Here is an 18,197-nt window from a genome sequence, read left to right on the forward strand (position 1 = left end):
TGTTTAAAATATGAGAAGAAAAGATGGAAAAGAAAATTAATGAATTTTGAGAGAGTGGATGAGAGGTTTTGTAGGGAATATGGAAGGAGGGGAAAAAGAAAGAATGTTTTTTTTTTAATTTTTAAATATTATGAAATTTATAATAATAATATAGGAATGGAAATGAAGGGGTGATAAGATATTAGATAAATATATCGATAGTTCTAGAGTCAGAAATTTATATAACGGTTTATTTTTGAATCGTTCATTTCAATTTTAAAAGGCGTAATCGAGCGAGCTAATTTTCTTGGTTTGCTAGGGTTTTAACTTATGAGTTATGAAGTGAGATAATTTTTTAACTGCAATCGTAATTCACAACTACATACATTTGAATCTTTTCTTCTATCAATGAATACAAGCGTTTTTTTCTTTTAGTTTTTTATTCGATGCTCGATATATGCAGAATGACAATTTTTTAACCGCGTTAATAAGTCATAACTACATTTTTTTTGTGTTTTTCGTTATGTACATAGTATGCGTATTGGATCCCGGTTATTTTATATTTCCGCTGCATAGGGCTCCATTTAGGAGGAAACGCTTCCTAATTCCTACAAAAAAGAGATTGAACTTAGACACCTCTGATTAAGGAATGAACAGTCTCATCTACTGCAATATATTTTTAAATTTTATATTAAATATCTCATATAAAATAAAATGAAAAGAATATTATTTTATCACTAGATTTATCCTATTATATTATCCTTCTACAATTTTAATTTCTATGCTATATTTTTGACACATAGAGTACATTGTTTAATTAACCAAGCAATTATTTCTTTTTCAAGAAATTTTCCAAGTGGAATACATCATTACAAATCCTCAAAAAAGGTAAAAATAATTATAACTTTTTTATTTTACCAAATTTGAACCATCTTTTATCACTACCAGTACCTTTCACATTCTGAATTATTTCACAAAAGAATGATATTATTCTATATTTTGTAGCAATTAACTTTAAATTTTTCACTACTTAAAATTTTTCACTATATTTTTAATAAAGTAATACAAATATTAATGACTCATATTAGACCATAATTATAATAAATCTTTCTTAATTTTATAACTCCATGCCAAATATCAAACACTTTCATATAAATTGCAATAAAGTAAATATATAATATCGCATGTCAATAAATATCGTGGGTGAATAAATATTTTTTTCGAATCTCCAAACCATACATGAGCTGCCAGGTGAGGAGTTAGAAAATTCTACAATTGCCTATTAAGGTGAAACACAAGAGGCACTAATCATTGCATTTCCATCTGTGAACTATGACTTTGTTTCTTTTGCCGATATTCATTTTGAGGTTCGATTAATTTAAATTCGCATAAAAAAATCTTACTTTGAAGAATAAAACACTCCTCCATCATTCAAAGATGATTTAACACTCAAGACTCGAATCTGAGATATCTGATTAAGGATGAAAGACTACTTCACATTCCACCGCAATAAAATATACTTGTGTTCAATATCCGTTTTGAGGCCCGATTAATCTAAATTCACACCCAAATATCTTACTTTGAAGAATAAACCACTCCCTATCAAAAAATGACTTGATAGTCAATACCCAAGACTCGAATCTGAATAGCGGATGGAGTAGTAGTCAGCACCCCATCACAATCAAACAAACAAAGCAGTGTTGCATATCTGTTTTGAAGCTCGATTAATTCGAATTCACATAGACAAGTCTCACATTGAAGAATAAAACATTTTCGTGATTCCATATTCAAAACTCAAACCCAAAATATACTTGTTACTCCACCACGATCTTTGTTAATAACCATGGACTATGACATGCCTATCTACATAACCCTATATTTGTAGGTAGGAATTCAAAAAACAACAAAATATTTCAAGGCATAACTAGTGAAAACACTTCTTTAATAACTAACAGATGAATTGATATGTAGTAACATAAAAACTTCTTCCTCCACAGTTACACTTGAAAATAAGAACTTAGACAACTCATACAATAGCTTTAAAAGAAAACAAAAAAGGCGCGAGGACGATACAGGCAAATGCTCTACAGAAAACAAATAGACAACAGAAGACATACTCTACAACACACTTTTCCTAACAACTAAAACTAGAATCGAACTCACAAAAAGCTTCTTTACATGGCTGCCAAAAGATCGCGCATTTCTGAAACAGATGGGACGTTCTCGCTGGGGTATATCTTGGCTACAAGCTGAGCAAAACTTTCGTACTTGTCCAAGAACTCTTTCTGCAAGAATATGAATGTTGTAGGTAAATTTGCTATACGAAAAATGAACCAAGGGAAGATGAGATCAATATTCGAAGGGACCAACAAAAGTCTAGGCACAAAGAAATTTTAAAGCAACTCAAAATGGCGCTATTCTATCCATTGTCCAGTTCACTGTCCATCTCATCACATAGCGAGGACTGAGTTCTTTAATAAGAGAACTTGGACAAGGCAATGGCCACAGAATTTCCCGGAATTGTCTCAACAGTTTTACAACGTGGTCCGACTAGGCAACGTATAATTTATTTCTTATTGAGATTTTCAAGTGATTACTTTCAATACCCTATTTTGCTAGATATACCTTGCATTTATCCCATAATGAAGGCAGCAACTCCTCTGAGGTCAAGTTTTTCTGCAATCTCTTATACATTGCACTGATGGACTTATCCGCCTAAAGAAGCAAAGTTTGAATATTTATCAGACCCAGAAATGTAAGACATTTTTAGGTTTAAAAAAAATAGAAGATCAATTGAGGACATTGACAGACTTACCCCAGATAAACTGGATTTTACCACCTTCCGAAGATCCATCTTTGACAGCCCAAGTTGGAAGGGAATCTAAAATATTTAAAATGACATAGATCATTAGCAGCTGATGATCTATTGAAGCAGTCAAATAAGAAACATTTGCATTTAAGTTGACAGAAACCTCAAGCAAGTACAAATTATGGGACAAAACAATTTTTTGTTACTTCAAAAAGAGGAAAGGGAACAACTGAGCTACAAATAAGGGAACCAAATTTTTGCTCAGTGTCAACTTAAAATGTCGGTAATGCAAACCTAAAGTTCCATCTGCCAAAGAGATTACAACTTTATTCCAGTGTTAGTAATTTAATGTCATGTAGTGGTTCAAATTTGCATCAACTTAATAACAAAGCAGGAAACTAATTAACAAGCAATATTGTCCTCATACAAGGAAAATTAAGATATCCTTAAGAGGAGAGCCGACAATAAATGCTGTAACAGAGGAGAAGCTTAGATGAAAAAAAAAATATAACCTAACCTCTTCAGGCGGGATTGTGTACATCAAATCCTCGATTCTTCGAACAAACTGAAAAAGTCGCTCAAATTGCTGTCGGAAGTACAGGTTTTAAAGGTATATCATCAGAAAGATTTGGACCTTAAGAAGTACTAGTAACAATAAAAGCAACAAAGAAACCATTACAAAATAAAGAAGCAAGATATAGGGAAGCTTACATAGAATATAATCACATTGATATGGCGTGTGCAAGCTTGTTCATAAGATTCACTGGCTTCATGATAGAATTTTGCTAATGTTGGCACCATATTAGCCAGGTCATAAAGACTGCACAACTGCTTCCCATCAGCACTCAAACTGATTTGACGGAATAGAATATGTTATAGAGCTCTGGAAGTAACATTAGAACAATACCTATTCTGGAATGCTGCATAGTTTTCTAAAAGCATAATGTCTTCATATTTTGGGTCTGCTTTAGCAATTTTATCCAAAGTAAGGAACATTGTAGTGACCTGCCAAACAATGTCAGAAACAGCCACGCCACAACATTACATAAGGAGAAAAGTATTATCTGACGACAACAAAGTGTATTAAAATCATCACACAGAGAGGAGAAAAGAATTGTATAGGTATTTCCTAATTTTTATTTTGCTTTTTCCCTCTATATCCACTTTTGCATGATGTGAGTTATAGAATATCAAAAGAGCAAATAATAGAATTATCAACTGCTATACTAACACCAAGAAAACAAAAAAGGAAAACAAAACCAATCAATATTGAGCCATTTTAAAATCTTTAGCAGTCGTAATTTCACATATTAATAGTTCTTCACACTCGTTTATTAAGAAACGCGTCAGAGATAAAAACACTCACAAACTTAGCGTACGCCTGGTCAACCAAATCCCTTGATTGTCCTTGGATATACTGCTCCATACGGGTTGCAAGCGTGGCAAATCTACAATACCAAATAAAATAGCTGATTATTCAAGACAAAAAGATCAATTTGCAGCAGTCCGAAGGGAAAATAAGTAGCAAATCAGATTTTGAAGTACAATTACAATAAGATGCCCAGTAGCTACAGATTTCTTCAATTGAAAAGTTGTTAGAGGAAGCACACAGCAAAAGGTAAAAAAGAAGCTAATTAATCATAACAGAGGTAATACAGAGATGGAACGAGTGTGAAAGCATATGAGTGGGTTAATAATTTAAAACTGGCACTGTCTAACTGAAAAGAAATTTATTGGGTTAATAATAGAAATAAAAACAGCTGAGCAAACTGTAAGTTAAAAAGTTGGAGCAATTGATTTCTTCAAGCAAAAGCAGTAATTTTCTTGGTAGTAACAATTACAGTATGAAAATTGAGAAATCACTCTCTTTTTCAAACTGGGGGAAAGAATGTTCCCAAGAAACAAACCCATGCCATTCTCAGTGTTAATGAAGGTCAATTCTTCAGTAAAGAAAATGTGATATAAGCGCCTATATTCTAGCATGTCTAAATGCACTACTGATCAGAATATCAGACCACATAAACTAGGAGGGTAAGATTAAAGAAAGAAGACAAAAGCTGTAACTGCAATGCCACTAGTTAAGCAAATCCTCCTGACACCAAATTTACATGCTTAATCAATAACTTTACACCCCAAGGAATCGTTTGATAGAGTATATTAACAAAAATAATGCTTGCTAACTGTGTATTAGTAGTACCTTGTTTGGTACCCTTTTTCATGCTATGTATAACTAATACACTCTATTGTGTATTGGAGAGTGCATTACTAATACCATGGATTTCTAGGTATTAGTAATGCAAAGGGATTTAATGCATGCATTAGCACTTAAAAGATACAAACACCCCTCAAAAACACTTTTTCATCTTTTTCACCATAATGTGAAGGATATTTTTGTACAATACATGTTAATTTTAATACACCAAACCAAACAATGCATAAGAAATAATGTATGTACAACTAATGCAAGTATAACTAATGCAAAAATTACTAATGACAGTATTGCTAATACACTATATTTAGCATTACTTTTATACACTCTACCAAACGACCCCAAGTATGTCAAGCACTATTCAGATCCCACAAGTTGAACCATTTAACTACATATTTGACAGAAAACCCGTTCCAACAGTTAAGGCAAGTATACAAAACTAAAGGCATATGAAACTCATTCCACCTTGGTATATATGACAAGACTCCCAACTGCCGAACATTTCGCTCATTTCTTTCAATTTGATGACATGCTTCGTCAACAAACTGCAATTGAAACAAACAGAAAAGAAAGTAAACATCATCATTTATGAGTTCCAAAAGCATATATTATGACAAGAACTCACCCGACTGAACTGCATTGAAATTCTAGATTCCAAGTCATCAAGCAAGATGCGCACAAATCCTGCAGCATCAGCCTTCTGACCTGAAATATAACGTTCTGTAATTCCATGCATTGATATGCAGCGCAAAGGATCAATCTTGTATGCCCAATCCACTACCGCATAGAAGTCTTCCTACACGTGAAAAGAAGAGAGTTTTTTCAGATGTTCGAACAGAATATTGAGACAACAAAACTCCGAAACTACAAAGAAATTTGATCCGCAAAAGAGAAACTAAGCTATAAGAACCATAGAGATAGGTAAAACTTGCTTGAAAACATCCAGCACTAGCTCCTCATGACAAGGAAAAATAAAATATTTCCAGAAAGCAATGAATCCCTTATCAAGGGTTGGTTCTACAGAACACAACTAGCAACGGTGGTGCATCATAAAGATCCACCAATTTGTACATAACAGCTGAGGTTAATAGGCATTTTGATTACAGAAATGAAATATTATGAAGCTGTCTGCAGAACAATGCAAAACCAGTGTTCTGGTTCCGACTTCTGTCTTAGTAAAAGTTTGAACTCTACCGGGATGAGTACAGTTATAGCAGGAATTCGTTGATAACACTACAAATTGTACCAGATAAACAATCAAGCATGAAGGTGTGAACATTGATCATGTAGATCACATAGCTCACAGAAGAAGAATCACCAACTTTAAACACACCTACAACTAAGATCTGTATTTTATTTAGCATCTCAATCTAATACTAACAGAAGCCAGCTTGATTCCCGTAGGGCCATATTTTCACTTCAAGTTAACACATTATTGTGATTATAATCAAATAACAAGGATATTGTAAGAATGAAATGTGTCATTACTTGTATTCCATCAAGTAAATCATGAAGTGATTCGTTCAGTGCCTCTAGCTCACCAGTGTTTTTACCTGCAAGATGTGAAAAGTAGCCTTAATTGACCATTAATCAGGCTAGGCAAGGGAAGGAAAAAGGACAAAGCAGTACCAGCTTTGTTGTCAGTTTCATCAATATCCATAATACCCAAATCATCATAGTTTGCATCATCCTCATCATGAGCACTTTTATTGCCATTAGCAAGACCTCCTGGTGGAACGAGTGCAGGAACTTCAAAGCACATAAAGTGAGCAAAGAAAGAACTCTGCATTTAGAAAAAAGAAACAAAAAACTTGATATGAGGAGTGAAAGCAACATTAACCAATTAAGTTTTATGAAGAGCAACATTAACCCATTATATAAAATATATTCCAGAGAGAGAAGAAGTAGAGGAGCACCTCATCCACAAGTAGAGGGATAAATATTGTCAGCATTTTCGCATATGCATCCGAAACTGTTGAAGTGTCTGCACTATTCATATTTTGATTCGAACCAACCGAACCTTCAAGCCATACAGTTGGATTTCTTGACGCCTTTGTACTGGCACGAAGCTCATTTGCGAACTCACGAGCCTGCAAAGTATGGCATACTTAAGGAATCATTACTTCAAACTCGAACTGTTCTTCACTAAGAATATATTATGATCCCTATACTTTTTCCATTTTCAACTCTGAAGTTTGGTCCAAGGAGAATCACAAGGCATGGTAAATAAATAGGAATATTACATCAGAACATACAAAATATTAGGAGGTACACCAATGCAGATAAAAACCAACAGAAGAAGCAATGCAAACCACATACATCTATTAGCCAAGATGGCTTACAAGATTCAATTCTCAATACATTCTCCTTTGAGCAATTTCATCTTGCATATCTCAGTTTCTCTCATTCCAACTGTGTTTTGATTGTACACAACATTTAGGAATCAACTAGGATGATTTTTTTAAGGGGAATTATGAATCAACTAGTCTCTACTAACACATAAATATCAGCCACCAATTGATGTATTACTCTCCTCATTATCCCCCTCTTACATTCACTATTTACTCTCCTCACAGAATAAGGAGAGATCTGCTACTTACTCATTAAAATCTCCACTAGTTAACAGATATGCTTACAAAACCAGCTAGAGTTTAAAGATTGATTATATTTGCAACAAACAAGGAGTTGCAGCCTACGATATGTCTTTTTCAACTTGAATAGGATTGTCAAGATACTTGTGAATATCTCGCAATTGAAGTTGTAGGTTAGAAACTAATATGCATATCATTATATCAATGTGGACAAGTAGTCGAGTACTTATCATTGGGATGATATTATGCCTGTAAATATGATTCTTTCCTATTCTAAAACATCTGTAAACATTATTTGTAAACCCTAACAACTTGAGGGAAACAATCAAGCTATACATTTAGTAATTCTTCTTTTCTCCTTTTTTTCGAACATCGAAAATTGCAATTTGGCATTGAGTTCAATGTGTGTCTGAGTGGGAGTGTATTGTCTTGCTGAATAGAGCAGGGAGTATGGTTCAGCTTTTTCTTATAGGTTAACTGAAATTTCTATGAGACTCGTAGCAAGGGCATCCAGAGATACACACAAATGAAAAAAAATAAAATAGACAGCCATCAATGATAATGCAAATATGTTTTTCAATCTTTACTAGTTAGGTCACTCTTAGATGATTAACCCTGCTTCACCCTTAATTTCTTCTCACAGGCAGAAAAGAAGAAAACTGTTGGCAAAATGCACACTCTAAGTTCTGGACTTCTGGCTGCCCAATATGAAGATTCTTTTGGTGTCTGGGCCAGCTAGCCAACTGTAAAGCCTATGACCACAGAACATGCAAGAACATTGTTTGGTCCACCAAATAATGTCTTTGGTAGCTGTTTTGATCTATGTCTCTTTTGAGTGAGAAGGCAGCTGATAATTGCTTTATCCTTTTAAGTGTGTTCATAGGTCTAAGTATTCTAGAACTTAGCTAGTTCAGTTTATTTCAGGACCTTTATAAGAGGATTGCAGTCCAGTTGCCTTTAATTCCCAAGTGCTGAGATTTTCTTGCATCAAGTAAACTTGGTCGAAGTCCTCTAGACTAGGCCTCCAAGCTACTTGTACGTGAAGTAATTCTTTTCTCCAAAATTGATCTCCCAGAGTCCTATTCATTTTTCCTTGCACATCCAGTTTGTATGTATACTAAAAGTTCTGAGTCTAATTATAAATCAATGTCTTTGAGTGGCTAGTGTTGTATTGATCCCTTGAAAAGAGTTGGAATTTGGATTCCCCTCTTCCCATCTTCTCATTTTCTTCTATCTGGTTTTCTACTGCTGCCACTTCATTTTATATACAGCTTTTTATTGCTTATAGTGAACAGCCTGCACTTCAGTCTCATTTTTAGAGAAGTCTGCACCTCTTTTACAATATATCCCAAGAACTGTCTAGCTATGAACGTAGGTTACAAGTAGATTAAACTTGTCCAAAAGCAGGTTAACTAGGCAGCTCTTTGATGCAAAGGACTGAAGGTTTGACATGAAGAAAACAGATATTCAAATAGTTTAGAAGTGCACATACGATGTGGTTACATATAACGGAATCTAAGCAACCTACTCAGCAAGAAGAAGGAAATAAAAGTAGTTATTGAAAGACATGAAAAGACAATTGGATTGATATCAATAACTTTTCTGACCTCCCGGCGCAAAAGCAAATTAAGGGATGTACAATAAGCTTTTCTTAAGGAGCCCAAGCAATTCTTGTCAAGACTCTGTAAATAAAGGATAGCAAAAAAGACATAAGAAACTACTAAAATAAATAATAGAAAGTTAACCAAGAAATTGTATCAGTCTGACCTTCAGATGTTGCAAAAGACGAGCATATGTCCTGCACTTGTATCTCAGATCAGCATGGTCGGGCCTCTTCAATTGCCCTCGCTGTTTAATTCATGTTATCAGCTGTCTATAGTAACTATTTACAAAAGAAAGATGACAATTGAGTAAAAAGTAGAAGTGCCAGCGGAAGAATACCTGAGAAAAATAACTCTTATCACTTATCATAAAATCCACCAAACTGGTAAAATAGTTTCTCAAGAACTCAGATGCTCTTCGAACAAACGTCGTTTTTAACTTGTCAAGCTCTGCTCGTTTCTCCTTTACCTACAAGAGATTCAAAAATATTTTCACAAGTTAAAGTGAGTTCACACTTACACACGCAAATTAGAGAAACATCCACTGCCAATGAGAAATAGTTTATCTGCAAGGCAGGATTAATTGGTTTCACTTCAATTGGAAAACAAGCACATAAGATGTAATAATACAATTTATATACTTATCATCCATATAAAGTAATAGATCATAAGCCCCCAAAGAACAAACAAGAAGCTTATCAATAAGAATTAGGTGGTAGAATAAAAGAGAAAGGACGAGTTCCCCATCCATTTATAAAGCCAAGGCTCATCAAGGCCAGTCACATCACATGATACAGCAAGTACCATGTATTTGCAATAATTCAACCATTTTTTATTTCCCCAATCAACTGAGAAACAACAGTTATCCAAGATCTGATCAGGCAAAAAATTGTGCTATGCTTCAAATATGTATGATCACCTATATTAAAATTTTCTACCACCTATATTAAAATTTTCTACCCTACATGATGAAGCACAGCACTGATGAAGAAATAACTAAAAGAATCAGAAAGAAAGAAACGAGCAAGTGGACATACAGCTCTCATGTTTGCATAGCCAGGATCCAAATTAGGAGCTTCAAGACCAAGTAAAGCATTAGTTAACCACTCGCATGCCTCAATGTTTTGAAGCATTCTTGCCTCATCAAATGAACCGCCAGTTAAAGATGCTGCATACTACAAAACAAGAATGATCAAGTAAAAACATTAGTTTATTTCTGAGTGTCCATTAACAAGCTCAGATACAGACAGATAGAGAGAGAGACCTCAGAGGGTATACGCAATCTCTCAAGAAGCTTATCAAGTTCCTCAATCAATGCTTTGTTGTTAACTGACTGCATTTCCAGCTTGTTGTTGCGGCTCTCTATCTGCATAGAGAAAGGATTAGCAGTGCACTAGCAAAGGAAATGCATTCTAATAATAGGCTGTCAAAATTCTAATGCAATTCAATATTCGAATTGTGCATATGTTATGTAACAAACTCAGTCTTACAGCAACTATAACCATGCAAATATAGAACTATCATCCTTTTTCCCTGGAAGCATATATAAAGACAGATCAGACTTCTAGATAACCAAATTTGGTTCATGTCAGGAAAGAAATGATATTATCTAGGTTTATCCATTGGTCATTGTAGTGGAAAGAAAAACTACATATCAGATAGATGCTCCAACGACTAGGACACAAAACTAATTTTCACATTCAAGATATTCACAAGTAAAGAGCAGGCATAGGCAGATCACATTATAATAAAATACACATACAAAACCAGCGGACTGAGTAAGGCAAAACATATCTCCTTACTGCTAATACTAGATAATAAACTACAAAAGTGAAATGCCGAGATTCCTACCGATTCAATGTCTTCTCTCATGTGTCTTAGCTTTAAGTTGAAGATGCCCAACCATTCATCCATATCTTCAACACAGCTGGTGGCTGCTTCAAGCCCTTGCAAGACCTGCAGGACAATTATTTCAAAGGCAAAAACATTCTCCCCTAATCTGAGAAGGCAATAATGTATATCCACGAATTTATTTTTTTTGATGACAAAGGGAAACCCGCAGCCGCTACCCTTTGGATGCGCACAAGGGTAAAACCCCCGCTCCTATGCGAAGTTCTATCTACGAATATGCATATAGAAAATTGGAGGATTTGGAAGAAAAGCTGAATATGAGGGGACAGACAAAGTTTGGTGTTAACTACAATTGGCACAAAAAAAGCTTAACAATGCAAGAGCTGCATAGCCTATTCAAGTAGAAGGCTATTGGTTGTTCCAAAAACAACATCAGCAGCAGATCATGGAAAAAAATATAACCAAAAGCTCCTCTAACACAGGTATCAAAATAATAGGAACTTTTTACAAAAATATTGACCAGTCACCTCATCAATTAATGGCTCGTTCTCCAAAATGGCATGCACATTTGCAGCTTCCAGAGCTTGAACCTCTCGCTTTAACCGCTCTGAGAATGCCTCAGCTTCACCAATTCCCATTACATAACTGTAGGAAGTTGGAAAAACACAATCAGGACAAGGAACCAAAATGTTACCCAGATAAATCAGGGACTTGGAAACGAAGAACAACTACAATTAAACTAACTAGTAAACCTCGAACTAGAGAACAACTAACAATGGAAAAAAAAGGTAAGGTCTATCACTGCTGCTATCTACTGCTTGGTGTTCTCCAACACAGATAACCAGCACGGGTTCTCAATGACTTGTCAGTGTCTTCAGTCCCAGTTTAGGGATCAAACTTGGCATTAACTAATTATACGTACTAGTTTATTTTTACGTAATATCTGGATTTGGTTTTAAGTTTTTTCTTCTTTTTAGGGGGGTACAAAGAAATTTGTATTTTCTTTGAGTTGCACACTTCAATTGAAGGGGCATACCCTTAGCTTCTACATTATTGCTTAAGCCTCCAACAAACCTTCTTTTTATGCTTTTCACTCTCTAAAACACTTCTTATACCGAGTCCGCATGAAATAGGCCATTCTTACAGTTGTTAACAGTCCTAAAGCACCATATCATTACTGTAGGAGACATTTAGCCATTATTATGCTATTGCTCTCACAATTGTGCCAAAGGATGGTTTGTTAATGCAGACATAAGCAGCTTACATTTCGAGCCAAAGATGAGATAATCAAATGTCAAAACAAGAGAGAAAAAGAGGTCACATACGTGCCTAAAAGAGCCTCCATGTCTTCTTCCTCCGCTTGAGACACAAGTTCCCTTTCAACAGTTACTTTCATCTCACGTTCTTCCACAGCAGCACTGACAGGCCCATCTTGGAGATTAGTATGTTGCTTGGTAAATGTTGGAGTATTTTCCTACAAATAGATTTATATAGATTAGAATTGCATAAAGCACCAAATTTCATTTTAGTTCCTATGAGCTGGGGAATCTATATTCATAGACCCTCCAAAGAAATATATAAAAGCAACTAGACGCAAACGAATATGTATTCCGAATTAACGAAAGCACGTGTTCACTGAGCAGTGTGTATAAAGTCTTCTCGAAGGGCCTTTTTTCTCTGAAAAGTTATGCTCTTCCAAGGTTTTTCTAGTTTTGGTGCAACCATGAGGTCCCTTTCATAACAGATGATTGGTATCTTCTGTAGAGAACCAAAGTTTTGTGTAGGTTCTCTACTTTTTGTTATGTGTGAGTATTCCCATATTAATTGAAAGGAATTTGGTACACAGCTTGTGTTTGGAAGTATTTCCACATTAATAAAATTATTGTTTGTCTATACACAAAAAATAGACCATATCCTTTTTCAAAGACAATTTAACTAAAGAAAAGAGGAGATGTAGGTGAACAATTTAATTCTCATGACTTTTTGCATTATCATGATGATGATGCAAGCTCAAGGGCAGAAAAATTCATCTTGAATAAGAAACAGAATGAAGCAACACTTTACAGAGACGCGGCCTACAGATGTGCTGTTATGAATTTCAAAGCAAGTTGCAGAACTATTATATGCACCTTTGCCCAAAGAGCCATCTCCACCACATCAATGCCAACAACCTTGGGGAGACGACCCAAAACATCTTTACAGATGTTCAAAATGCAAAGCAATACACGGTTCCTACAACAATCAAGGAAAAAGTTCATCGACAAAAGGGGAAAAAATCATGTTGGCATAAGAATTCAGATAAATAGGCAAAAAAAATTGAAATAAACCTATCATCAACATTACGCATTGTCCACTGAGGAGGAGCGACACTTTGACTTCTGAGATTATCAAATCCCTTCATGAAAAAATCCTTCAGAATAAGATCCATATATCTCTAGTATAGGAGTAAGGACAATACAGTACTTCAGTAGAATTACCAGCATAAATGTACAACCACTTGGATCATTAGTTACAACCTCCACCTTCGATAGATGCTTAAGCTTGTATAATTTTGCAGGCTACATGTGAGAGCAGAACAGAATTATTAGCGAAAACATGACATTTCGACCCGAATTTGCTTTAAATGGAACTCGCTAGTCTAATATGTTGATTTTGGGAGATCCGATTTGGTTCTTTTGGAATGTTTTAAAATGTGAATGCACTAGGTAAGGTGCTCAAACAATGTTCAGAAAGCAAATTGCTCAGGGTGTCAAGTAGCTACTTCTCAAAATTTCTTGTAACTAATTATATATGTTTACAGTAAAGAAAATGATGGAAGAACAGGAGTAAAACGAGATGGAAGGGAAAATTTAGCTAATCATCTGCTACAAATTAGGGTGACTATTCTTGACAAGACTGAGTTACCCCCTTCCCCAATTAGTAGTAACTTCAAAGTCCAAAGATAAAAACAAGGAACTGATTGCCTGAAAATAAAGCATCAGGAGTAATGTTCAACCTTGGCTACCACCAAGCATCTTGGTTATGCTTCAGTTTTGCCTTCCATAAGATTGGTTATGTCTATGACAATTCAGTAACATAAATACTTCTGACCAGTATTATATATCATTGTAGCTTCATCATGCACATTATAAAGGTTGAGTACAGAAACTGTCATGTTAGATTATGAGCATTTTCGTAACACTGAAGTCATAGCTTCATTTTTGTCCTTTTGATAACCCATAATGAAGTCAAAGGTTCGTATTCACGTGGGTGGACAACTACACTATTATCTGGTTATAAGTTCTAAGATTAGTGTCTGACCAGAAGGAAAAAAATTAGTAAAGAGAATAAATCAGAAGTATTTACCTCAAGAACTCCTCCAGTGGAATATTTTAACACATGGAGAAAAGCTTTAGTTCGTTGACCTTTTGCTTTTGCTGCACAAACCATGCATCATGATAGAGGGAACAACCAGAATGACCAACTCTGAGCCAATTTAAAAAGAAAAGGAAAAACTGAAAGTACATACAACCCAGTTCCATTTTGTGAGGTGAACATTATTTGTTAAAATGGCACAATTATTAGAGGACTTCACTGACAATATTTACGTCAAAAATCTTGGATAAAGGAAGAGCTTCTCACTCAATTAGACCGTTACTCCAGAACTCTGAAGGTGTTTGTCAAAATAAGCTCATCTTTCATGAACAACCTCTTACCATAAAGAGTAATTAAATTAAATAAAACTTTACACTTAATTCCCTAAGTTGGGAAGTGATCATTTCTTTCAAATTGTTTGGAATGGCCGGAGAGAATGTGAAAGAGATACAATTCTCCTTTCGTACAACTCCTGAAGATATTTGGGTATCCAATGGCCTTTTCTTCCTTCATTTTTCCTTTTTTTGGGATTCCACTGCACTGATTATTCCACTTTCTGTACCTTCAAACATAGTGTAAGGTTTTCACCCCTCTTTTGGACAATGTGGTTCCTACCAACCAGTACTCTGGCCCATAGTAAAAATCCATGGCATGTTTCCATTTATTGATAATAAATTTACTAACGACTCATTTTTCCCTTAATCCTTCTTGTTTTTCAGAAGGTGGTGTTGGGGCCAACTTTTCTGAGAATTAGTTCGGATTCATGCTGGGGCAATCTATTACAGAAGTAATCCACCTTGTGAGGAGACTGGTGGGGCAGTATAAAGAGAGGAAGAGGGACTTATATATTGTGTTCATTGATCTAGAGAATGCTTATGACAAAGTCCTAAGGAGATTCTATGGAGATCTTGGAGGCTAGAGGTGTACATGTGGCTTATACTAGGGCAACTAAGGACATGTAAGATGGAACCAAGACCAAGGTAAGGCAATGGGGAGGAGACGAGGAGACTCAAAGGCCGAAGCACTTCCCATTCATGATGGAGTTGCATCAGGAATTGTCTTTTAGCCCGTTTCTATTGGCCTTGGTGATGGATGACTTGATGTGGTACATCCAAGGTGTCATGGTGTATGTAATTTGTGAATGAAACCGTACTGATTGACAAGACTCGATGGAGTTGATGCAAGGATGGAGGTTTAGATAAACCCTCGAGTCAAAAGGGTTCAAGCAGAGAAGGACCTAGACTAAATATTGTTAAAGAATGACAAAAGTCCCACATCAGTGGTTAATGGAATGGGTGGACTCCTTATAAGGTTTGGGCAATCCTCCTCCCTTTGAGCTGGTTTTTGGGGTATGAGTTAGGCCTAAGACCTAAAAGTCCCACATCGGTGGTTAATGAGATGGGTGAACTCCTTATAAGGTTTAGGCAATTCTCCTCCCTTTGAGCTAGCTTTTGGGGTGTGAGTTAGGCCTAATACCTAATTTCACAAATACTTTGAGAGTGTAGCTGTGTGGACATACTAGAAGAATTATGATTAAAAATGAAGATATCTAGCACCAACTATAAGCTCATATTGGCATCATTAGTTAGCTTACTCTTACCAGAATGGCATATGTTACTTCCATTAAATGGCGCTTTGTACTCAGACTTTGCTCAATTCTTTTTGGCAAGACAAATTAGTACAACAATAGTTGATCCTTTCCTTTTTCATTAATATGGTAAACCCTTCAACCAAAAGCCAAATAGTTGCTTTTCCCACAAGAAATGAGCTCAAGAAGGTCTCCTTATTTTTATTTCATCTTTTTTTTTCTAACATGGTAAAAAACCTACCTTCCAAATCCTCCTACCCAAGTGCCAAAAAGGGGACTTTGCTCTCTTTGTAGCTAGAAATCCTAACCTCACAGGTTTCTCCTTTTTCTTTTTTGTTCTTACTTCTCCCCCACAAGTCCCCATAGGAACTAAACAGTCCTTTCAACGTTCCTCCCTCAGTAATCCGCAATTCAAACACCAAAGCACATTCCTTTTTCTTTTTCTTTTTCAATTAAAAACCGAACAACCCCAAAACCGCCTAGCAGGAGTCAAAAATGTCATTTAAGACTTTTGTTTCCTCATTGACTCAAACTCCGCAACCTCATGATTACTCTTCCCCTTCCTCTAAAACAATTTACCATCACAACAAGTCTAATTTCTTTTTCTTTTTCAATTAAAAACCGAACAACCCCAAAACCGCCTAGCAGGAGTCAAAAGTGTCATTTCAGACTTTTGTTTCCTCATTGACTCAAACTCCACATCCTCATGATTACTCTTCCCCTTCCTCTAAAAACAATTTACCATCACAACAAGTCTAATTTCTTTTTCTTTTTCAATTAAAAACCGAACAACCCCAAAACCGCCTAGCAGGAGTCAAAAGTGTCATTTCAGACTTTTGTTTCCTCATTGACTCAAACTCCACATCCTCATGATTACTCTTCCCCTTCCTCTAAAAACAATTTACCATCACAACAAGTCTAATTTCTTTTTCTTTTTCAATTAAAAACCGAACAACCCCAAAACCGCCTAGCAGGAGTCAAAAGTGTCATTTCAGACTTTTGTTTCCTCATTGACTCAAACTCCACATCCTCATGATTACTCTTCCCCTTCCTCTAAAAACAATTTACCATCACAACAAGTCTAATTTCTTTTTCTTTTTCAATTAAAAACCGAACAACCCCAAAACCGCCTAGCAGGAGTCAAAAGTGTCATTTCAGACTTTTGTTTCCTCATTGACTCAAACTCCGCAAACTCATGATTACTCTTCCCCTTCCTCTAAAAACAATTTACCATCACAACAAGTCTAATTTCTTTTTCTTTTTCAATTAAAAACCGAACAACCCCAAAACCGCCTAGCAGGACTCAAAAGTGTCATTTCAGACTTTTGTTTCCTCATTGACTCAAACTCCGCAAACTCATGATTACTCTTCCCCTTCCTCTAAAACAATTTACCATCACAACAAGTCTAACTTCCCTAAGCTACCTAACGCCTTCACGCACACAGTACCTTTCTCTATATTGTTCCAATTTTATCATACATCCCTAAACACACCTAAGCTAGCTAAACTCTTACTAAACTCATTTCCAAACTCAAATCATTCATCAAATTAAAACAGATCACGCAGCATATAAACAACACAATCACTCAACTTAACTTTCCTCTACATTTCATCAAATAACTAAAAATAAACTATCTATTCAAAACTAAATCTACATAGGTTACATACTTGAAATGGCGATAACTCTTGGCTTAGCAGTATGACTACGACCCAGTTTTCCAGTTTTCGCCCAGATCCCACGACTCTTAGCAACTCTGATTGACATCACGATCTTCTGCTTAGTACTTTCTAACGCTGCTTCACAAGCTCTCCTCAACTCCTCATCATCCGCACTCGATTTCGCCATTTTTGCTCTTCTCTGAAGCTCAATTTCAGATTTCCTATTTTACTTGTAACAACAGTTTTACAGCTTTGAAAAGTTGTAGACTCCCTTTTTCTAAGGAAAAAATGTAATAATATAATAGTCCAAACCTTTTCTTATTCAACTTCTTTTAATTTTATTGGAAAAAAAAAAAGTCGGGTTGAGTCAAATTTAAACGAATTTTTTTTTAATATTATAGTGTACGAGTTAGTTTGTAGGCATTTTATTTAGAAAATGATAGAAATCTCACATTTAATTATCTTATTACCATTATCCCTATTAGTTTTATAAATCTACAAAATATCTCATTTTTGTGCATTCGATTAATATATCTCGCGCATTATATTATTGTAT

General features: G+C 35.4%; 1 protein-coding gene across 1 annotated transcript; it reads right to left on the reverse strand.

The window, feature by feature from the left end:
* Positions 1 to 1,904: 1,904 nt before the first annotated feature.
* Positions 1,905 to 17,944, reverse strand: LOC101268171 (exocyst complex component SEC3A). The gene is made up of 25 exons (XM_004252732.5): positions 17,651 to 17,944; positions 14,386 to 14,456; positions 13,518 to 13,598; positions 13,368 to 13,435; positions 13,170 to 13,272; positions 12,366 to 12,514; positions 11,568 to 11,685; positions 11,041 to 11,145; positions 10,454 to 10,555; positions 10,227 to 10,364; positions 9,530 to 9,658; positions 9,356 to 9,436; positions 9,196 to 9,270; positions 6,914 to 7,087; positions 6,627 to 6,780; positions 6,486 to 6,550; positions 5,623 to 5,793; positions 5,463 to 5,542; positions 4,155 to 4,236; positions 3,696 to 3,793; positions 3,500 to 3,608; positions 3,306 to 3,374; positions 2,795 to 2,860; positions 2,605 to 2,694; positions 1,905 to 2,264 (listed from the first exon to the last, which is right to left on the reverse strand). The coding sequence occupies exons 1-25, from the start codon at positions 17,826 to 17,828 to the stop codon at positions 2,154 to 2,156; spliced, it is 2,667 nt and encodes an 888-aa protein (XP_004252780.1). The 5' UTR covers positions 17,829 to 17,944; the 3' UTR covers positions 1,905 to 2,153.
* Positions 17,945 to 18,197: the final 253 nt, after the last annotated feature.

Source organism: Solanum lycopersicum, chromosome 12, assembly GCF_036512215.1.
Source record: "Solanum lycopersicum chromosome 12, SLM_r2.1".
Classification (NCBI taxonomy): Eukaryota; Viridiplantae; Streptophyta; class Magnoliopsida; order Solanales; family Solanaceae; genus Solanum; species Solanum lycopersicum.

What these genes read in the sequence shown, in the direction of transcription:
- LOC101268171 (XM_004252732.5), bottom strand. Translation starts at nt 17,828, where the DNA reads ATGGCGAAATCGAGTGCGGATGATGAGGAGTTGAGGAGAGCTTGTGAA. An exon ending in ACGAGCCATTAATTGATGAG is followed by an intron (nt 11,146 to 11,567) that starts GTGACTGGTCAA and finishes ATTGTCCTGCAG; the next exon opens with GTCTTGCAAGGGCTTGAAGC. An exon ending in ACCAGGCGTACGCTAAGTTT is followed by an intron (nt 3,794 to 4,154) that starts GTGAGTGTTTTT and finishes ATTGTTTGGCAG; the next exon opens with GTCACTACAATGTTCCTTAC.